This window comes from Lissotriton helveticus, chromosome 7, assembly GCF_964261635.1.
Source record: "Lissotriton helveticus chromosome 7, aLisHel1.1, whole genome shotgun sequence".
Taxonomy (NCBI): domain Eukaryota; kingdom Metazoa; phylum Chordata; class Amphibia; order Caudata; family Salamandridae; genus Lissotriton; species Lissotriton helveticus.
This window is the reverse complement of record NC_136068.1, coordinates 499617845-499641216: the sequence shown is the minus strand read 5'-3', so window position 1 is coordinate 499641216 and position 23372 is coordinate 499617845. Positions and strand designations below refer to the sequence as shown.

Genomic DNA, 23372 nt, shown 5'->3' with positions numbered 1-23372 from the left:
GTATATATGTGTGTGTATATATAAGCGTATTTACTGTTCTCAAAAATTAACTGGCCTGCTTGTTCTCTTTTTTTGTAGGTTTCTGTGATGTACGACCTGAAGAAGCATGTAAGTACTGTCCAAAGAGCTGTTAAGATTTTTCTTTGATCCCTTTCTGAGTTTTGAATATCATAGAAACTCTTTAGTTTGACTTTTAGAGAAAAGGAAGGCAGAGTAGGAGACATTGGATGGATCTCAATAAATCATAATAATTTACATTAACTCCAGTGCTGAAGCCCATTATGACAGGAATGGGGTCTGTTTTTCAATCATAAAGTCAATATACTAAGTAGACTCATCAGCCACCTTTGCAACGTATACCATACGACTATTAAATTTGATACATTGATTGCGGAGGACTCCCTATGCCTAACATCTTCGAAAGAGTATCCCCAAAAGGAAGTGATAGAGCGCATTGATAACATGGGACTAATTTTTAATTTGCATGGAAAAATCTGTTTTATTGGATTTCATCCGACTCAGGTTAGAAAATCAGTTTTAATTTTCAAGCACAAACTTGGGTAGTAAAAATATACTGGTTTAGGTCAATCTGTTCCTATTCAAAAGATATAACGAGCGGTTAACAATGGTAGAAACAGCTAAAATGTTGGAATAGCACTGATGATGTTTTCTGGCGCCGAAGAACAATATTTTATTAAAGGTTTGTTGATGTGTCCTCACAACATGCAACTGACACTGTAATTGGAGACATACACGTATTTTTTGGGGGATAAAGGTGTTTGGCAACGAAGATTTCATGCTGATCTTCACTTGAATGTTGACCTCCAGTGATTATCAAGATCCATGATTAAGAGTTTACCATTCCACAAATAGTTCAATGGAAGGGGATGGTAACTGATGAAGACACTGCTGCCCAGTGTGGAGGCAGGTGGGCGGCCTGGACACTCAACTCTTTTTCTGTGCATTTAACAACCCGGTGCTTGCACCCATTCTATATGAGAGAGGCATCCTTTAAATGAGGTGCCACATTCTGTGACAAACCACCAGGTTTTGCACAGGCCAGATCATCAGGTTTGTTGCATACCTTGCATTAAGGGTACACAGGACCACGGACATATTTTTCCAAAATAACCTATATAACCAGTGCTCATAATATTGCATCACATTCTTTGTCCCATCAGGGCTCTCTAAGAAAAGCATTTTTCTGCCAAGAAAACATCCGACCTCAAAATGTTTTTCTTCTGTGTACCCTTTTCAGTAAGGTTTACCCTGCATGAAATGAACTAACCGCTACCCAATGCTTGATCTCATCTGTTCAGTAAACCCTAACACCTCTTGGGGGTAGATCTGATTTACAGGACACCAGATACTTTTTTAGGTTTCCCCTGTAACTTCATAAACTACTAGAAAGTATGTAATACGGTGAACTAAATCCCGATTACAGGTACCAGTTAGAATATTGTGGTGCTAATGATGCCCTGGGGCAATGGGGATTTCAGCATTTTTAGGGTCCCATGCATGCCGGAGGGTGACTATTGGACTGGGTTCCCACTTTCAGCTATATTTTATTACACCTATAACTTTGGAGCTAGCCTCTTGGACTTCAGTGGTCAGCCCAGGGTTTGTCACCCAAAAAGGACAAGATGGTGGTTAAGAAGGGGTGGGAGGGACCTCATGTGTTACATTCTAAAACTAACTGTAAAATCATTGGTGACAAATTAGAACTTGCTTGAGAATGTTTTTCAAGTACTAGCTTCCATTCAGGAGGTCAAGCCAAGGATCGAACAAAGGTGAAAATGTCTTTGTTCTTAGAAAAAGTTAGAGAGGATCGTTGGGATGTTTGAAACGTATATTAAGGAAATCTAAACAAGATTGTCTGCAGAGCTGCCCAAAGAGTGTTGTGGAAGATGATTTTCTAGGCAAGAAAATTCCCTTTGCAAAGTCCGTTGGATTCACTGAAATCATCACCCCCACTTTGTTTAAGTTAGACATTCCGACTTGTAAGCCGAAGCAGCTCCCAGCATGACTGAAATAGCTGGAAGTAAATCAATGCTTCTTCCTTGGTGACATCAACAGAATTAGGGAAGCTGTACTAGCCCATAACCTACATTTAACACCAGAAAATATTACACCTGCTGTGATTCAGTAGCGGACTCCTCCACTACTTCTGGGTTGGAATGAAGCTTCAGCGGTCTATGTGGCACTTGCCATGAAAACAATGTCTGAAACGAACAATGTCAACACGACGCAGTTGGTCAACTGCAGGTTTGCAGGAGGCATTGTGACCCCCGTGTTAAAATCAGCTGTGGTCACACCTCTCCAGTGCTAGTTTGCGCCCTTAGAGCTGTCACGTTACTGTCTTATCTCCAAGCTCAAATTTCACAAACTATCTGGTCAGTCCTTTGAGGTCATCTCAAAGCACACATTACCACCCTGGCACGTCGGGTTTCTGATGCTCCTTATCCTATTGGAATTGCTGGCTGCGATTTTGAATGGCGATGTCCGCTTTTTTGCCTTGATTTGCAAGCGCTAGTTGTAGCTGAAATGAAATCTCAGTGCTGCCGGGTAAAAAGAAATGGAACAGCACAGCCGACTGCTCACTCTCTGGGATTCTTGAGACGTTAGGCAGTTTTTACATACTGCTTGTTCACCAGTTACTTGGGGTATTCTTGCATCTTCTTGAAGAGCATGTGTCTGCAGTTCTGTGCCCATGAGTGGTCTTCCATGGGTGTGCCCTCAGACCAGGCTTGACTAGAGTGCTTGAGCACCACATAATATGGTACGAGTACAGTATCTTACCAAGGGTTATGTTTTGATGGGGTGAGGGAAGTAGGGAGGGATGGATAGGGACAGAGCTTGCAGTCAGCAAGCCAAAGATGTGTTGGAGAGATGCTAGCTTGTATAATCTCTGTTGGGTTTATCACAGTAGAGATGCAGGTCCTATGATCCTCTGCCTAATCCAAGTTTCAATGTGGGTGAAAATATGGTTTTGTGATGTGCTGAGGGCTTTTTTTTAATAGCGATGTTAGTTAGACGATATGTTGGTGTGCTTGTTTCAGGATGCTCAGCCCACCCATCATGGTTTGGGGGGGGGGGTTCACTGTGTGGCTGAGTAGTGCATATTTACTCATGGGGGCTGAGTGTATGGGTCCTTGAGGGTTACCAGGTGCTTTGAGGGGCTGGGTTTGTAGGAGACAAACCCACCTGTGGAGTAGCAGTGTGTTGGTTATGAGTTGTGTATATGATGTGATGTGTTGTAAGGTCGGGAACAATTGCTTTGTGGTGTGTGAGCTCGCTTCTTTAAGGCTGGTTTTAATCTGTGCTTCCGTGAACTGGTCTGGGACTATTAATTTGTTTAGGGAGTTGCTGTATGGTAATGATATGTTTAAATATTGCTTGTGGGCAGGGGTCTGTGAAACCACCCTAGTTTGTTTGTTTGTATTAGATGTGTAGTGTAGAGCTTGACATGGGCTCTAAACTGTTCGAGGGCTGGTTCCTTGGTATGGGAAGGTCAGGATGTCAATGAGGGTTTACATCATTTTGGGATAACAAAGTTTGTCTAACGAATGTCACTGGACCAATTTTGCAGACGTGTTTAGCTAGATTGTTGCATAATTCCTACGATGGTGGAGGGTTGATGCTTATGGCTGTTGGATTGCGAATGAGATGAGTAACTGCTCACTCTATGGCAGTGGGTGAGGTGTAGATACTACTAGAAGGATGTCCGGCCTGAAAATCGTAATGCGCATGTACCCTGCCCAATAGGACCTATGACTGATTGTGTCAGGAGTAGAATTTCTATGCTGATGGTTAACAAGAATGTAGATGGTTTGTCAAGTTGTTCCAACCAGATGTTGAAGTCTTCACTATAGTGTTACTTGGGGGTTTGTGAATGAAGTATGTTATGGAGTCTCTAAGTGTATCAGAGAATTTGGGGTTGGAAGAAGGTGATCTGCATATCGAAAGAGAGGGAGTTATAATGTGGTATAGAGTAATGAAGCATTGGAATTCATAGCCTGGAGTGAATTCTGCGTGCTTTAGTTTAGTGGGTTTAGTTTAGTTTGGTTGTTGAATTGACTGTTTGCCTCCTTTTCCTTGGCTCAGGTAATTTTGGCAGACTAGTCTGTAAGGGTTTTGAAACTGGGTGGTGGGAGTACATGCGTTGGGTCACCAGTTTCTATGCTGGGAAAAGAAGATACTTATCCAGTGAGGAGAGAAGATGGAACATGTCTAAGCAATGTTTTGACAACTAATGGGTGTTTAGGTGCATGCTTCTGGTCTGTTGATCTTTTGCTGATGTGAGAGCGGTTATGAAGGTCTACATAGGGTTCATTGTTGCAATGAGAGGCCTTTGAATGCTGCTGTGAACTGGTGTGTGGCCCTACCACTGTGGGTGAGATGGCAATAGGATCTGAAGGATGTAGGCATAACTATAATTGCTGCAGCATGTACAGTGACACCAGTGTCCTAGGTGTTTAGGCCTTCAGCTTGCCTATTGTACCTGTTTTTTAACTTCCAAATTGGGTGGTGAGTCCCATTTTCCATGGAATCCTTTCTTGCACCAACTATTAGTGAAATTAATGGGGACTTCGTTTTGGGAGGGAGCTGCTGAGCTGGTGCTTGGTTTTAAGGAGTGGTTTAGGTGTTATTGGGCTGGGGAGTTATGCTGGGAGTCAGCTATTTGTGTGAGTGGCGGCTAGTTTAGTCTGGGCTGTGTTATTGTAGCTGAGGTGCAGTCCTAGATGGACAGTTCCGGTAACATTATGTGTTGGAATGGATGAGTTGCATGGTTTCTGAGATTGTTCAGATTGGCGGTTATTTGTGTTCTGTGTGTGGCTCTGTTGTTTTTCTTGTGGGTCTTCAAGTTCTGTACCTTCAAGAAGATGTTTCTGTGGGATCGTGTCCTTGGGTTTGTTAAACCACGTGTAACTGTTAGGCCATAAACAGGGCTAGCAACTTTTGTATTGTTATCCATGCATGAGCGTAGCTGGGGAGTTTGATATCGGAATGTGTGTCTAGAGCCTGACTAGTGTCTTGATCTATGTTGTTGCTGTGGTGTGCCCTGGGTTGTATATTTTCATCATGGAGAAGGGGGGTGCTCATGGTGAGAAGATGGTCAGATAGACTTGGTTTTATGTCTTTGGTCTATTTAGCTGAGAGAGTTGCAAGGGTTTAATGAGGCTACTGAAGGAGTTCTTGATGGAGTTTGGATATCAGGTGTGAAGTGACATTGCTGGTTATGCTGGTATGGCCCTTAAGTGGGAGGTCTTGAGACTGCATGATGGGGAGCATTGTTGTGCTTGCTGATGTGTCACTTGTGAGGTTGTTAGTTATGTCTGCTGAGATTTTCTTCGGGTTGGCAGGGGTGATGCCGAGGGGCGTGAGTGTTTCCTGGTAGGGGTGCAGTGGTCGATCTGGGTCCACCATTACCAAAGATTTTAAACATTTTTGGTCAGGGGACTATGCTTTTTGGCCAAGCAGTGGTGAAGGGGTTATGTTTAGGCACCACATGAGGCTGTGCATTTTGTCTGAGTTGAGTTTTAAATTGTTCTTGGCAATCTAGAGACGCATCTCTGTAGTCAAGCAGTAGGTGGCCGTCCGAGGTTGGTGGTTTGCATACCATAAAGTGTTCGTGCGTGTATCCGAGAGAGTGTCTGTGTCTTGCACGGTGGCGAATAGTATTAATTTGTGGGTGTGCTTGCATGTTTGGGTGATGGATGCGGAATTGGATGAGTGGGGTGGGGATGAGAAGAAAAGGTCTCATGATGCTGTAACCAAAAGTTGGAACCAGTGTCCCAGCTGCATGCGTCTCGCTTTCAGCGGCATGGCTCGCACATTCATGCTTGTTTATATTGCTGTTGGTTTTGAAAGGACATTTTTAGCTAATAAACTTTTGTCTCTCTTGCTCCAGATCACAGTCGGATCGTGGGCGGCATGGATGCCAGCTCTGGACAATATCCATGGCAGGTTAGCGTGACCTATGGTCCGGATCATGTGTGCGGAGGTTCTCTCATAGATACCAGTCACGTGCTGACAGCCGCGCATTGCTTCCCAGGGTAAGTATCGAGCGAATAACTCCATGTATCCGAGGTGTCCAGATTACACCCTGCAATTGACAGTCTAAAATTCCAATAACATAGAGCATTTATGAAACATTTATGCGGGTCTGAGAGTGAGTCAACAGTTGGGCATACAGGGGCGGCTCCTCCGCTATGACTGAGGAGCGGCATCCCACTGCTTTTAAGCAGTGAGAAACATAAAATGATAACTTCTCGTTATTATCATTTTATGCTACATGTCCTGCTGCTTTGTGGTGGGCGGGGCTGCTCTGCTCTCGGAACAGGGATGGGGAAGACTGATTTGCCCACTCCTAAGTGTGCAATGACTGTTTGGTTGGGCCTCTCGGCCACCTAAACCAGTCATGCACACTTTTCCATTCTCCATGCAGCCTGCATGGAGAACATGCCCACCTCTCCAGCCCCTGGCTGAGCGTGTGTCACGCATGTGTGATCCCTTGAGTAATACTAACAGCAATGGCACACATATAGCACCTGCACTATCTTAAGACAGCATTCCCTCATTTGCATGGGGGCCTGACTCGTGCATATGAGGGAAACACTTTATCTCGGTGTCTGCCCTGCGCCATATTAAGGATTCCGGCAAAGACGTCAAAATCACACTGAGTGTGCCCCAAAGAAAGTTGGTGTGCAGCCAGTTGGCCTCAAAAGGCAGCCATTTGGAGGGCAGAAAGGAGGTTTAAAGGACCTCCCAGACATCCTCCTGCCTGTGGGTGCAGTCACTCACTGCTCCGACCTGCACCAAGTTCGCAGTAAGCATTTTTTAAGCAGGTGGCATTGCAACATGCACAGAGAAAGAAGAATTGGCTTCTTTTACCAGCCAGTCTGCCTTTCATTAAAGTCTTACCCCCAGGGCAGTGTGAGTTTGCGGCTGCCCTGGGGGTAGCACATTATGTGCAGTAGGGGTTGGCACACCTGGGTAAAGGTGTACCGTAGTATAAACAGTCCTTACTTCTTGGGGTGGCTTCCTCCACCACTCCCTGTTTCCATGTTTTCCATCTACCGTTTTTTGCTTTTGCCCTCTACTTTATGTGCCTCCTTTCCTAAGATGTCCCTCTCTGTACTCTTACCCTCTCTCCTACCAGCACCCTCCTTATCCTGCCATGCAGCTGAGCTGCATAAACTCTTGTATAACCCCTTTCTTCTACCTATTCCTCTCAGTAGGCTCCTTGTTTCCCCCTTACTACTTCCATATTAACACTCTGTCATTGCCACGTCTCCCCAGTGGCCTGCGCTGGCTCTGCGTGCTCACATGTTCCAGCGCCAAGCGGTCGGTGCTCAGGCCCTTGGAAGGTGAATGCAACACTTGATAACTCCTGGCTTCAGTCTCTCATCCTTTTGATGCACCCTTTTGGGTCATTGCCAAAGACTGCATTCTTATGCCAGCCCACAGCCCTTTACTGCTCTCGCTGTACCAGTACACCTTATAACCAATGGAAACTTACCACCATCTCTGCCAGCCCATTGCTGCCTTAGTCACTACTCTGCCCCCATCAGCAGCCACGCACCTTTACGCTGAGCAACTGGACTCTGCATGCCATCTACAGCTTTTGTAGTAGAGATTAGATGTTCCCACTAGTACGCGTCACGCGTCACTGCCTATGCAATTCCTGCTCTGTCCCTCTTCTGGAATTCCTCTTCACCGCCTTGTCCCAAACCCTGAAAGGCCTGCCATCCTCTAAACTTGCATAAATGCACCCACAAAGCACCCTCCAACCTCCAGACTAGCAAGGGAAGGCAGGAAGCGGAAGAGGACTCCACCCAAAGCTTCTTAACACCATCACCGGTTATAGATAGCCACACAACCATAGCTCTCCGCCAATACGCTATTCATGACCTCACATGTGGTTCTACAAGTGGCATTAGGGATGGTATCATCAATGACCTCACTTATTGCCTCACATGTGACCAGACCCTGTGTGGATATATTTCACTACGAATGACCTTTGACTGAGCACAGCAGGAGTTGAAGGCAGATACTGGCCTTTGACCAGGTCCTCTGGCTAGGCCTTTTCCCTCTGAAACTCACTGCACGTGGTTCAAAACCTAATTTATCTATATTTATTTAACAACATTTCCCCATTAGTACATACCTTCAGTACATACAAGATTAAAGCTCCTGTCTCCATGCATTCCTCAATAAGCGTCATCTTGTGTGCATGCGTACGTCCCTACGATGACTAGATCTGGTCACTGCATTGCCACCACTGCAGCACAAGGGGGTCGGATACTCTCTCTTTTGGGTTAGTATTTAAGCCTGTGGTCAGATCTCTGTGTTCAATCTTGTGCGTGTTTGATTGGTCCGCCCAATGTCTGCTTTATGCCTTTCGTGTTGCCAATTTCTTTTGTCTGCACTCTCTCTCAGTAAATCACGTATGGGCTCCCTGAACCTGGGTTTGTAAATGTGTGCCTGAGCCATATGACTACAATTTTCAGCTCTCTTCTATATTATCTCCGTTTCCTCAGTAAAACCACTGTTTTGAAACCTAAAGTAATTTAGTTGATATCGACACTTTCTTTATTAGACTGCAATTCAATGCAAACATTTTATTGCTTCTGTAAAATAGCCTAATTCCCAGAACGAATTGTACATGTTTTTATTCCAGGGTTCCGGTATTGGCTATTATCAGACTGGTATTTTCAGGGGCCTGGACAGATTTGTGCGTTGTCTCACTCCACAGGGCCAAACTGTCTTGCCTGACTTCATGATGGAAGCTCTTGCATTTTCTGAGAGTGCGCCATTTGGTGGTTGTCTGGGCAACGCTGGGCACTGTCAGTGAGTGAGGGCTGCTTGACTGTTCTCTAAGTCTCTCACTTCTTCTTGCTGTTGGCTTCAGGGGTTCTTGCTCGGTAGGAAGCTGCAAGCCCCGATTGTCACTCCTGAATCTTCATTCTATATCAACCTGCCATGGCGCCCTTTGTCGGAGGTTTGGGCTCTGGATTTTGGGGCTGGTACAGGACAGTTTCAAGGGCCTGCGAGGAAATTGGTGTTAGGAATGGCCAGTGCTGGGATGTTCGGTTCAGCTGCCTGAACGAGTGTTGATTGTTTGTAAAAACAAAATGTAAAACAGTTTGGATATACACTTTTAGAGAAGAAACCGTAGTACATGTAACAACGGACAGGTGGCAACATTCAACCTAAATGCTCAATAGTACTGTGGAAGTAGCCATGTTATGTTATAGGTTATATTGGTATTTGTAGCGCGCACAACTACTCTTGAGTATCCTGGCGCAGAGCAATAATACATAGACAGCGAGAGATAAGCATTTTAGTAGGCCTGACTAAATAAGTGGGTTTTTAGGAGTTTTTTAAAGCTTCTTAGGTCCCGAGTGTGGCGGAGTGTTAGTGGGAGGGAGTTCCAGTGAGTAGCTGCTTTCACCGAAAACGATTGGCCGCCAAGCCTGGTTCGTCGGAAATGGGGTGTTACCACCAGACGCTGGGAGGCCGACCTAAGTGGTCGGCTGGGAATGTAAAAGGCCACTCTTTTCTTTAGGTAGGCGGGGCCAGTCTCATGCAGGGCTCTATGAGTTAGCACCAGGGCCTTAAACTGGACTCTTTGGGCCACCGGCAGCCAGTGGAGTGTGGCCAATTGAGATCTTATGCTGGTGCGTTTAGGGATGCCCAACGGAAGTCTCGCCGCTGCATTCTGGATAAGTTGCAACTTATTCACCAGAAATGAGGGGGAGCCCAGATAGAGAGCATTGGCATAGTCCAGGTGGGACAGTATGAGGGCTCGGGCGACCGTCTCCTTAGCCGGTTGGGGAAGCAGAGGAAAAAATCTGCCTAGTGATTTGAGGGTCCCAAAGTAAACGCCTGTGAGTCTTTTTATATGCTCTGAGAATCTCAAATCATCATCAAACCAAATGCCAAGATTTTTGGCTGGGCCGCCCTCCGAAAGGGGACGTGGGAAATCAGTTGGCCATATTGATTCTGTGAACAGGGGAGGGAATTGCCCATATAGTATTATTTCGGATTTTCCTTCGTTGCATTTTAGTTTGGCCTGAGCCAGCCATGTGAATACGGCAGCAAGGCTTTTTGGTGCCGCGTCTGTTTCCACCATCGAGTTGCCCCAGGTAAACAGGAGCTGGGTGTCATCGGCGTAGGCCATGATTTTGGCACCCAGCTCTTCCGCCAGCAAGATCAGCGGGGTCATATAGATGTTAAAAAGGAGCGGGCTCAATGTTGAGCCCTGTGGGACCCCCGTCTGAACTTCCCTGGCTGAGGAGGAGTACGGGGGCATCCAAACTTGCTGGGAGTGGGAGTCTAGAAAAGATTCCAGCCAGGACCGCACTGACCCGGTGAGGCCAATAGATGTAAGGCGCGCCAGGAGGAGTTGGTGGGGAACCGTATCAAAGGCGGCAGAGAGGTCCAATAAAATCAGAGCTGCTCTGCCGCCCTTGTCCAGACATACCCTAATGGCTTCTGCCACCTCAACTAGGGCCGTTTCTGTGCTGAAGGAGGCTCTAAAGCCTGACTGTGCCGGGTGGAGAGCCCCAGAGTCTTCCACAAAGGCGTTCAGCTGCCGAAAGTCGACCTTTTCGCAGACTTTGGCCAGTGCAGGATTCAGGTAGATGGGCCGATAGTTGGCTGCAATAAGTGGATCAGCCGATGGTTTTTTTAGGAGTGGCAGGAGTTTAGCCTGCTTCCATTGCTTGGGCACCACTGCAGACTGCAGTGACCAATTGACCATGGCTGTAACTTCTGACCCGACATAGTCTGCTAGTCCGGCTAAAACTCGCCGGACAGGGGTCAGAGGGGGATCCGGATTTGAGGAGGGCAAGAATGTCCGATTGTTAGACTCTAACAAATTGGGAAAGGCTCCTGCTCGATGTGGGACAGAACGTGCTGATAGGAGGGCGTGAGGAGGCGTCACTCGCGGCTAGGCCCTCCTCAATGAGTTTGATTTTATTAATAAAAAAAGAGGAGAGCTCCTCACACCACCCTGCGGATACAGGGATCGTTTTTTTTCTCCACCTGTGGCGACAAGAAGCTTTGGACAATGGCAAAGATTTCTTTGTCATTATTATCTGCCTTTATGATTCTAGATGCAAAGTAGTCTCCTTTGGCCGCCTTAACTGCAGCATAGGATTGTCTTTGGGCTGAGCGGAGGTTAACTTTGGCTTGTGGAGAATAGGCAACCCTCCATAGCTGCTCAAACTTCTTGCAGGTCCTCTTCCGCTCTTTTAGAGCTGGCGTGTACCAGGGTTGAGAAGACCGTACACGCTTGGGGTTTTTGGATAAAGGTTTAGAGATTGCCTTAACCCCCTGGCTGATCCAGGCGTTGAATAGGTCGACTTGCCCCTCTAAATCATTGGCAAGAGCCATCTGGGAGTGCGCTAGGGCCTCAGCCAGACCCGGTATTTTATTTTTTTTTATTTTTTTATTTTCGTAATTTTTATAGCGCAACAAATACCCTGGGGTGTCTCGGCGCTGTGGAGCTACTGGGGTCAGTGATCCTATTACTGGTTAAATAACCACGTTTTTAGGAGCCTGCGGAAGCTCATCAGGTTAGGGGCAGATTTGATGGACTGTGGCAAAAGATTCCAGAGTTTTGGGGTGGCCACCAAGAAACGTCTATCTCCCCAGGTGGCGGTTCTTGTACGTGGCACAGTGAGAAGGTTGGTATTGGCCGATCCTAATTGCCGTCTAGGAATATATGGCTGAAAGGCTTCCGTCAGGAACCTGGGTCCTATGTTGTGTACTGCCTTATATGCAATACAGAGTGCCTTGAATTTGATGCGGCTCTCAACTCTCAGCCAGTGGAGTTGACGAATGCCAAGAGTGGTAGAATTGCGGCGAGGAATGCTCAGGAGAATCCTGGCTGCCGCATTCTGAATGGATTGCAGCTTTGTTATGACTCGCTTCTGGGTGTGGAGAAGGAGAGCGTTTCCGTAATCCATTTTGGAGAAGACTAAGGTAGAAACCAAAGTCTTCCCAGCTGAGGGAGGGAGATAAGGCAGCAGCTTCTTTATCTTTTTCAGGATAAAGAATGAAGACGACACAACCTTGTTTGTATGCAGGTCGAAGACCATCTTGCTGTCAAAAATGACTCCCAGGTTTCTGGCTTTTTCCACTGGGACAGGTGGGTGGCCGAGCTTTTCCGGCCACCAGTTAGTCGACCATTCTGGAGAAAGTTTTCCAAAGGTCATAACCTCGGTCTTGTCCGAGTTGAGTCTAAGACAGTTAGAGGCCATCCAGGTACTGACCTCAAGCATAGCTTTCTGAAAGTTGGCTGCCACTGTGCAGCCGTCCTTGTGAATGCCCAGGACCAGCTGGGTATCATCTGCATAAGATGTTAACCGTATTCCATATTCCTTTATTACCCTCGCTAAGTCCGCTACATAGATGTTAAATAACATGGGACTTAGCGAGGAACCTTGTGGGACTCCACAAGGAAGTGCAGAGATGGGTGAATAGAAATCTCCCAGCCTTACAGTCTGGGTACGGTCTGCCAGGAAAGATGAAATGAGATCCTTGGCCGGACCGTTTATGCCTAGAGCTGTGACATGGTCGACTAAGGTGGCATGGTCGACCGTGTCAAAGGCCGCTGACAAATCCAAAAGGATGAGGACAGCCGCCCCCCCTGATCCATGATTGCCCTGATCTCGTCAGAGGCCTTAATCAGGGCGGTCTCTGTCCCATGCCCTTTCCTGAAGCCAAACTGCGTTTCGTCGAGAAGTTGGTGGGTCTCAACGAACTCTGAAAGCTGTCTGTTCATAACGGATTCGCATACTTTGGCGGCGAAGGGTAGACAGGCAATGGGTCTATAGCTGACGGCGGCTGTGGGGTCTAGGGAGGGTTTCTTCAGAAGGGGTTTTATAACAGCCTTCTTCCATATGCTTGGAAATTGGCCTGTCTGAAATGCAGTGTTGCAAATTTGCATGAGGGGGCGTGAGATCACCTCAGTGAGTTTTTGCATCACAGAAGGGGGGCAAGGGTCCAGAGGGGAACCAGATTTAGTAGATGAGATGAGAGTGATGACGTCATCAAGAGAGGCAGGTGAGAAACATAAAAAAGAGTCATCATTATGATGAGAAAATACCTCTTTCACCCTACCACCTCTGTGTTCAGTTTTGGTATCCCCTTCGAATGAAGCATATATATCTGCCACCTTGGTGGTGAAGAAGGTGGATAAATCGTTACAAAAGGTCTGTGAGGGCTCTACCCCAGGGCCAGAGGGGGGGGTGGACAAGGTCGTAACAACGGAGAACAGCTCTCTGGCGGAGTTGGCAGCGGTTTCAATTTGTGCCGTAAAAAAGACCGTTTTCCGGGCCACTATTGCCTTTTTGTAAATCGTAAGGGCATCTTTATAAATTTGTCTGGCTATGGGGCAGTAAGATTTTCTCCAGCGCCTCTCTAGATTTCTACAATGTTGGCGATGAAGTCTTAAATCTTCATTATACCAGGCAGCCGAAGGCGATGCTCTGTTAGGTCTTGAGAGTTTCTCCGGGGCCACTAGATCGGCGGCACTTCGGATCCAATCTTGAAAATCTGTAGCTGATAATGCTGAAGAATTTCCTCCTTGAGGAAGGGAGGAGGCAAGGGAATCTAGCATCTGAGGAATGTCCGCGTTTTTCCAAGCACGCATCCCCATCCTAGTTCGGGGTCTCGGAAATGAAGGATGTGAGGGTCGTATGTTTTGTTGAAATATAATAGCCCTGTGGTCTGACCACGTGATGGGAATAATGTCCAGTACCGAGATGTCAGGATCATTAGTGAACAGACCATCAAGGGTGTGTCCAGCTTGATGTGTTGTGCCCTTAACTAATTGGTGAAGTCCTATATTGGAGAAGTCAGTCGTTAGCTGAATAGTATCAAAATTATCCTTCTCTTCCAGATGGAAATTAAAATCTCCAAGTATCGTGTAGTTTTCTGAGCCGACAACATTGTCATTTAGGTCGGAAAGAGTGGAGAGAAAGGCGCTACGAGGACCTGGGGGTCTGTATAATATTATACCCTTTAGGGCTTGCTTGGAGTTAATGTTAATCGCAAAGGCAGCTGACTCACAATTAACAGAATTTATAGGGTCGAGTGTTGTCCGGTATTTATCCTTGTAGATAATAGCGAGACCACCACCTCTTCCAATGGGCCTATCATGTCTAGCAGCGCTATAACCATCTGGGATAGCGTCGCAAAAATCCGGACCTGAGCCGGCATCTGCCCATGTCTCAGTAGCGAACAGTAGATCTAGATTATGAGCGATAATGAACTCCTTGATGTGAAAACTGTGGCAAGGGAGTGAGCGCGTGTTGATAAGCGCAGCTCGACAGCCATGCGGGGGAGCATTGTCAGCAGCGTAGGGTAAGACATAATTAGGATCTAGAGGGTGGGAATGAGGAAGTTGGTAGCCACAGCCTGGACAAGGGGGGGGGCTAGTATCCCTCCCAACAGTAAGAGAGGCGAGGGTACAATCCTGATGGGTGTTACCAGGATTCAGCTCTCTTAGGTGCAGGGATGAGTACAGCAGTCGGGGACCAGGGGTTATGGCCCTAGGCCGTGTCTGGCCGCGGACGGGCGCAGACGGGCTTGGCTTTGGCGCGGCTTTGGCGCGCGCCCGCTGCGCCGTCTGTTGTTAGTGCTCATTTATTGGGTGTGAGGAGGGTGGGAGGCCAGCGCGACTAGAGCGCAGCCCCAGCCCACACCCAAGATGGCGCCCGCCGGCACCTGCAATCAATGAAGCAGCAAGGCAGGCGAAAGAAAGGTGAGATAGCGTGGAAAGGGGTGTTAGAGTGCCTCTAACTGATTCCCAGTTAATCTAGTAGAATTAAAATGCCCCCAGAAGAGTTTTCAGCACAATTTAAAATGAAATATAAAACGAGTGCAATCACATTTAAAATACAGCAATGAAGGAATCTGGTCTCAGAATAGCTCGCAGCCCTGGTGCTCACACAGGGAGAGCTCGAAAAGGCAGCGAACGACTGAAAACGGCCAGCTAAGTAGTCTGGGAGGGCGGGAGGCCAGCGCGACTAGAGCGCAGCCCCAGCCCACACCCAAGATGGCGCCCGCCGGCACCTGCAATCAATGAAGCAGCAAGGCAGGCGAAAGAAAGGTGAGATAGCGTGGAAAGGGGTGTTAGAGTGCCTCTAACTGATTCCCAGTTAATCTAGTAGAATTAAAATGCCCCCAGAAGAGTTTTCAGCACAATTTAAAATGAAATATAAAACGAGTGCAATCACATTTAAAATACAGCAATGAAGGAATCTGGTCTCAGAATAGCTCGCAGCCCTGGTGCTCACACAGGGAGAGCTCGAAAAGGCCTACTTATACTAATTTTCCGCATTAGGGGGCCTGCCGAAGAAGGAGGGTGGCTAGATGGCAGGACGATAGCCCAGGAGAAGTTAATCACAGCGTGGTCTGACCAAGTGACCGGCAGGGGGTCTTTAATATCTAGTGCGAAGTTGGAGCACACCAGATCTAACACATGCCCTCGAGAGTGCGTTGGTTTAGAAATCCACTGTGTCAGCTGAGTAACCCCCAAAAGGTCTTGAAGGGCCAGAGTCTCCGGTGAACTGCCCACTGTCTTTACATCACTGGCGAGGGCAGGCTGATTTAAACACACAACTATATCAGAAGAATATAATGCAGATGTTTACTGCAGTTTGTGATAAGTGGTGCACTGTTCACTGTTGACATTCCAGTTGCAAGAAATTACATTTTAATAAATGTATGAACTCTTGATGGGAGAGAGGTGTACAAGTGCCTGACATTAGTGAGCTCAAGTGTACAGGATCTATAAGCAAATGGGTTTGGAGCGCTAGTTCAGGGTGATACCACTGAAGCATCTATCTGTAGCTTGTAAATGGCACTGTTTGGCTGCAAGCTAGCCAGCTTGATGCCCATTTGATGAGGTCTGAGTCTGTCTAGATAGATTGCATAAGGGTCATGAATGCAGAATATAGGACCTTGTTGAGCTTACCAAATACATATTAAGGGAAGCTACTCGTCGACTATTGCAGTAATCAAGTCAGCTCAGCACTAGTGAGTTGATGAGTGCCTTAGCTGCACTAAAGATTTGCAAAATTAATCCACCTATTGTATTGAGTGCTTGGTATCAGGCTGCTGTGGCAGTAATAATGGAATCCATGTTTTTTCATTATGATGAAAAAAACCTTGAGTCTGGCAGGGGTGGAAAATGTCATGGTGGAAGTGGATTTAGTCAGGTGAGAGAAAGGTACAAATAATCAGGGAAAGAACTGAGCCGCAATTTTAGAAGCATTTAACATGAGCCGTCCAATGTAAGATAGCCATGAGACAGGTATGTGTCTGAAAGAGGTGAGTGAAAGTAGGAAGTGAGAAAAAAGATTTGGGTGCCATCTGCATTAAGATGCAAAAACAACAATGATGGACAGAATGTGGATCAATGTCACACATTCACCCCAGTCAAAAGATCTGGGCCCAAATCCATCGTTTTTCCACTCCACACCACCCTGGGTTAGACAATGGCGATATGCAAATCAGCGCTGACCCTGTGCCCCATGGGAACAGTCCAGTCCGAACTACAAAAGCCATGTCCTTCCCAGAACGGAAACAAGCATCCGAGGACCGGCCCGGTTTCGAGGTAACACCTCTCTTCAGCCCGGCTAGCTTGCTTCCAGTGGTGTGGAGTGCCTGGGACTCACGTCTGAGCATCCCCAGTACACTTAGAGCGGTTACTGCAAAAACAACAATGATGGACAGAATGTGGATCAATGTCACACATTCACCCCAGTCAAAAGATCTGGGATCTTTGGACTGGGGTGAATGTGTGACATTGATCCACATTCTGTCCATCATTGTTGTGTTTGCAATCTGCATTAAGATGGCACAAGAACATGGCTAAGGAGATAACGTCTCCCAAGGAAGTAGTACAGAAAGTAAGAAATGGAGGGGGCTATGGCAAGGACGGATTGGAGTCCCTAGCAGCCGAGAAAGAACTACTAGAGAGATAGGTTGAGAGTCAATTGTGTGCATTTACTGTGATGCCTAGAGAGTTGAGGTTGTTTCATCAGATATACGAACAGTGATAGGAGGAATGCTTGCAAATAGTCCAAATCACTGGCAATATCTCTGGATAGCATTCCAATCCATAACTTGTTACCTACTGTCCCACTCTAGTCAGATGCCCACCTTATGCAAATCAGTACTGACATGCTCCTCGTGAGAACAATCCATCCCAAACTGCCAGGCAATGTCCCTTCCAGAAAGGATCAGAAGCATCCTCAGACCAGTTTCGATCTTGTTTGGCCTCATGCGTGATAAATAGCTTGAATCCTGGGGCACAGGGAGCATGATATCCATGTCTGGGCAAACCTTTATCCACTTAAGGCGGTACATCGAACACACAAAAGATGATGATATGATGAGAGGAATGTTTGCAAACAGTGTAAACCACTTGCCGTTGCTCTAGGTTGCCTTCAACCTATTGTTTTTTGCTCATTGTGCGACTCTAGACTGAGGCCCGCCTTAGGTAAATCAGTCCTGACCCTGCTTCTCATGGGAATAATCCATCCCAAACTCCAGAAGGGCCCAAAATATACCCCAGATTCATCCAATGGAAGATGGCCTTGAGACAGATACCTGTGACTGAATGAGGTGTGAGAATGTAGGAAATTAGAAAAAGATTTGGGAGTTATGTAATGTTATATACATTTGTAGAGCACACTATTACAAGGGAAGGTATTCTAGCACGGAGCAGGTGGGACTCTAGTCAAACCTAGGACCTAGTGGGACTACTCGAAAAAGCAGGTCTTCAGCTTCTTGCTGACTTTAACAAGGGAGGAGGAGGCTCTTATGTGTAGCTGCAAGTCGTTCCACGCTTTAGAAGCATTGTAGGAGAAAACTAGATCTGGTTTTCCGTATGCGTGAGATTTCTGCAAGTAAGAGTTTGAATGAGCAGAAGTGTCTGCAAGGTTTGTGAAAGCAGATGCGATTGTTGCGGTATGTTGAGCCAGTGTTCTATAGTGCCTTGAAAGTGTGGGTGAGGAGTTTAAACTGCTTGTTTTTGTATGGGGCACCAGTGGAGCTCCATCAGGTGTCATGTAATGTGAGTGCGGTAAGGGAGGTTGAGAGCAATTCTGTCCGTCAAGTTCTAAATGGTCTGCAGCCTTCTGGTGAGTTTTTTTTGGTCGAAGCATTTAGGGTGTTCCTTTAGTCCAGCTTGCTTGTGACAAGGGCATGCGTGACAGTTTTCCAGGTGCTGCTTGAGAACCTTTTGAAATGTTCCTCAGCATCTTCAGGGTATGAAAACATGAGGCAATGGCGGCGTTCATCTGTCTCGCCTGCAAAAGGACGTTACATGAACCTAAATAAGGAGATATTGTCCCCCAAGGAGGTAGTGCAGAGAGCAAGAAAACAAGGCTACTACGGAAGGACAGCTTGGAATCCCTGGCTGCTGAGAATGAACAGCCAGAGAGGCAGGCTGACAGCCATTTATGTACAATGCAAGTGAAGTCTAGAAACGTGAGGGTGTTACGCCAGATATTCAAAACGTGATGGGAGGAAGGCTTGCAGATGGTTTAAACCACCAGCAATTGCCCCGTGTAGCATTCCCACCCATCGTTTTTCGCCTACTCTGCCACTCTAAACAGGAGCCCACCTTCTGCAAATCAGAACTGACCCTGGGAATAGTCCATTCCAAAAAGCTACTGTACTAGACTGTGGCCTAGAGTAACCAGTGGCTTAGATTAATTAAATCAATCCACCAATCACTTTTTTTGTCTTCCCCTCAGCTTCAGCTTAAGTGCGATGTGTATGCCTGAGTCTTGTGCTCACTGTGCCACAGTACTCAAGCTGACACCTACTGACGAGGCCTAAAAGGGCTAAGACCAGTCTAGGATGCTTGTGTTCCCATTAAAAGGGGAGCTGGCATGTTTGTTTGGGATTGATTGTTCCTATTAAAGCAGGACCAAGATTGATTTGAATCTGGATGGCTGCTGTCTGAGGCGGCATAGTGGGGAAAAAAATGAACTGCATTCAACCTGAGTAATTATCAGTGGCTGAGATTAATTCAGTCACTCCATTAATCACTTTTTTATACTCCTCAGTGCAATTTTCTGAGTGCAAAGGGTATGTCCAGGCATGGTTTTATGCTGTGTACCCCACTGGACACAAGTTTCACCCTACTGATGAGACCGAAAATGGCTGAAACTTACATGGGGCTGCTTGTGTTCCCATTTACAGGCATATCATATAAACTGTTATTTAGTCTTTGAAGCCTTGTGTAACTGGTCATGCACTAAAATCATATGCCCTTAAGTCTCACGGTGATCAGTTATTTGACTCTGGGCACACTTGGTAGATATTATTTGGCACTAAATACCAATGCACCTCATAGGAACTGACCTGGAGACAACCTCTGGAATGGCGTCTGCTTCATCAACTTCTCCCCCAGGTCTCCTGCTCTTGTCTTTTCTGAAGGCGCATGTTCTGTAGAGTTGCAGTTGTGTGATCGCACAGCTGCAGCAGTCAAGGAAGCGCTGCAGTTCTGGGGTTTTCATCTCCTTTACAGTTTTTCTTCTTTCAGCTATGGCATGGCTATGGCTTGGTTTAGCAGTGAGATACCTTGGTGAACTATGAATTTCCAAGTATCTGCTTCCTCTTCATGGCTTCTTTAGCCTAGAGCCAAGCTTTTTTGCTGCGTTTTCGAAGGTCACTTCTGTGATGTTAAATGTTCTCCAACTTGGGCATGTGGGGTTGGGGAAGGGTGTTCCTTGGTTAGTAACGCCTCCCATCCAGGGCCAGCTGCGGGTGACTTGTCAACTTGCCTCATTTCGATGTACCACTGTCTGAATAAGTAGCAAAAGTTGCTCCCTTTGCTGGAGATTTTCATCCAACATGGGTTCTCAGTTGCTGCTGGATGTCAGTGATGCCTTCCTATCGTTGAGGACCAGGGACTGTGGTTGCAACTAAATGCTAGGGTAATAGATTTTGCGCTTCTTCATTCCCTTCTCATTTCGAGGGGGGTGCCAAGAATCTGTGACTTTACAATTGAAGCTTATTATTATGACTGTTATTATTTCTGTTCTTTTTCTTCTTGTCACCTTGGTATTCTGTGTCAATTTCTTGTTTTCTTTATGGTCTGTATTTTGTCATCATTCCAATGATTGATATACTATTTAATTAATTATACAGCACTTTGGATAAAGCTATAGCAAATTAAATTAATCAAATTTGGCCAGCGGCAGTGAGAGGTGGTCTGTGGATTTAGGGGAAAGAGCCAATTATAAATTACAACAGTATCTAAGCTTGAACCGTGGTTACTGTAACCCCTTGAAACTCTATAATAGGGTTGCCTTCCATCTTCTAACATGGTTGGGTCGATAAGAAACAGAAGTTGGTCTCGTGCATGCCTTTAGGGCATGGCCTAAGCTACAAGAACCTTGGAACAAGATCCTATCACACCTTTGTTTGATTTGTTCTGTTGCTAAGTATCTTTAGGTACACCAAGAGTACTTCGGTATATACACTTTTTATTCAATAACTTATGTGGCCGACTTCGTAACTGCAAGTAAATGGTTGGTGCTACCTCCCCTACTTATCAGTCAGGTATACTATGAGAGTTTGGAAAGTTATGCGTCTGAATTGATATTAGGTCCACGTAGACAGCCATCTAAAGCTTTCATTGGAATTGGACATAGTTTTCTGAATTACTGCAAGATTGAATTCCCATTTTTTTTCATTTGCCTGCTTGAAAATGTGGATTTTTTAAAATGTTAATTGGTGTCGTACCTGCCAAAAATATTAGATAAAAACAGGCTTTTGTTTACGGTGGTCAGATCATTTTACAGAACATTCTGTTATCTTCTAGAGATCACGATCTAAAAGAATACCTGATAAGGCTTGGGATCACCTCGCTGCAAGTCCCAGAGGCCAGCATGGTTGCTGTGAAGGTGACACATGTTGAAATCTATACAGACTACGTAGAAGGAGGAAGCGGGGACATTGCTGTGGTAACTCTGGAGAGAGAAGTTGCTCTGTCTGATAAAATTCAGCCCATCGCCCTTCCATGCGGTGAAACCCAGTTCCCAGTGGGAATGATGTGCACGGTTAGCGGTTGGGGGAACATTCATCAAACAGGTAAGAAAAGATTCAGCATGCAAGTATTTTGATGCCCACTTTCTCTCTCTCTCTCTCTTTCGCTTTCTCTCTCCAGATACATTGTAAGTAAATTAATACTTCTATTGACCACCAACATAAATTCTCTGACGGCAAGAAAGGTTCTCACCTACATATGCACTGGGAGCAAAAGCAGAGACTCACTGTCCTTTGGCATTTGTGTTGCGCAAATTCTAATACTGGTAAAGCCTTGTAATGCTTTCAGCAGTGCAGAGACTTCCCACATAGCCTCAGGGTTTATAATGTTTTGTTTTCTCTGATACACAACAATAAGTCGGCATCAAAGACCACAGTGTTAGTGTGCCCAGTTATCAGTTTCTCCAGCGCCCAGGTAGGTCATACACCCCCGTATCGAAAACCATACATAATCAATCTTTTTCCTCAGTTGGTGGATTTACCAGAGAACTCCTGAAGTCCCCTTCATCCCACCGCTGGTAGCCACTTGCTTGCTCCTGTGCAGCAGGCCTTGCCATGGCCGCATTGTCATCCCCCCTCAATGTGTATGTATTAGGTCGTCACATCCGCTGTCTGAACTTGCGTAGCCAGATCCAGGGTGCCCTCCTAGGCCACCCGAAGAGCCTCCAGTAGCACCACCCAAGTGTCCAAATCTTCCCTCACTCTGTCATATTTCCTAGCCAGCCCATGCCTATCCCAGCTAGGGCCCACTCAAATGTATCGCTACTCTGCTGCAACACCAAGGGGGGCCCTTTGTCCCAACAATCCCATTGCTATGCGCAGCTTTACAATCGCCAGCGCCAACTGCAAGAACTTCCAGTGCATCGGCCCTCTCCGGGGCTTTTTAATTATGTCCAAAAGAAACCGTCTGGGGCCTCCTTCACCACTATACCAATCACCCCCCCACCAGCCTCGCTGTCAACAGCACCCAAAACGTGCACACTGCCGAAAAGGGGGTGCCCACGCCTCCGGCAGCCCACTCAGCGGCCCAAATACATCCTACTCCGCTTAACTGGTATCAAGTAAGTTCAGTGAACGTAACTTTAAGTGGATCAGTTTAAACCTGGCATTGCAGGACACCCTTCTAGTAAGTACACATGCCTCGATCCATTCTTTATCCATCAGGCAGTCCATGAAATCATGCATCTAGGCCTGCCGGGCAGGAAAGCCCCTCCATGGCTCTGTCCTGTTTGACTGTATAAGATCTATAAGGTAGGAGGGCCGGAACCTGGATGTGGTACAGGGCTGCCTACTGAATGCAAATATGAGTCTTGCTACCCTGTATCCAGTCACGGCTCGCAATACTCGCAGGGGGAGGGGGGATTAAATAAAAATAAAATGAAAACGTACCTGACAGGGTCCCGCACCACCTCTGCTCCTGGACCGGGTCCCACGTTTGGCGTTTTCCTGCTCCTGAACAGGAACAGGCATGCTCCCTTCCATTTGGCAGCGCTGTAATTGGTGCAGACAGCGCCCAGCCGGGTGCCTGTAGGGAGGCTATTTTCTCTATGTAGTCTGCATTCAGCCTACATAGAGAAAATGTAAAGTGCACCAGACTGGTTTGGTCGGCCCCAGAGGGCCGACCAAACAGTCAGGGGCCACAACAGTGGGCAAGCCACTCCTCCTTGACTCGCACAACCGCCCGCCCCCAACTAGGCATACCCTGCCTTCTGCTTTCTCGCAGTGCGAGAAGCAGAAACATAAAATGGTATTTAATATACCATTTTTATTTCTTCTTCTCGCAGTGCGAGAAAGCAGACAGGCGACGCTCCTCCGCCCGAATGGAGGAGCAGCCCCTGCCTGTGAGTTTTAGGGTGGAGTGTATCACCAAATGGTGTAGAAGCACTAGTTTAGGATGATGCCACTGAAGCATCAGTAGCTTGTAAATGGCCCAGTTGTGGCTACAAACTAGCCAGCTTGATGTCTGAGTCTGTCTAAGAAGACTGCATAAGGTTCTGTATGCAGAATATAGGACCTTGATAAGTTTAGCAAACACATATTGAGGGAAGCTCACTCATAGACTATTGCAGTAATCAAGTCTACTCCGCACTAGTGAGTTGGTGAGTGCCTTAGCTGTACTGAACTCAGGCTTGCGCTCTGGTTGAGTACAGTCGAACCTGCAGGGACCTGCATAGTTCTGTAGGGGATCACATCATCTAGGACCTAGTTGGGTGTTATCTGTGAAGGAAAGAGTGTTGAAACAGAATAAAACAAGAATACCTACAAATGCAGTTGGTGCCACCACT

The 23372-nt window shown here is 46.6% G+C and overlaps 1 protein-coding gene across 1 annotated transcript in view; it reads left to right on the top strand.

The window, feature by feature from the left end:
* Positions 1-23372, top strand: part of LOC144768679 (prostasin-like) — a 101510-nt gene that overhangs the window by 63788 nt on the left and 14350 nt on the right. Inside the window, exons 2-4 of the mRNA XM_078652508.1 lie at positions 79-108; positions 5912-6056; positions 20864-21132. Of these exons, the coding sequence (XP_078508634.1) occupies positions 79-108; positions 5912-6056; positions 20864-21132 (444 nt within the window). The remainder of the gene's footprint in view (positions 1-78; positions 109-5911; positions 6057-20863; positions 21133-23372) is intronic.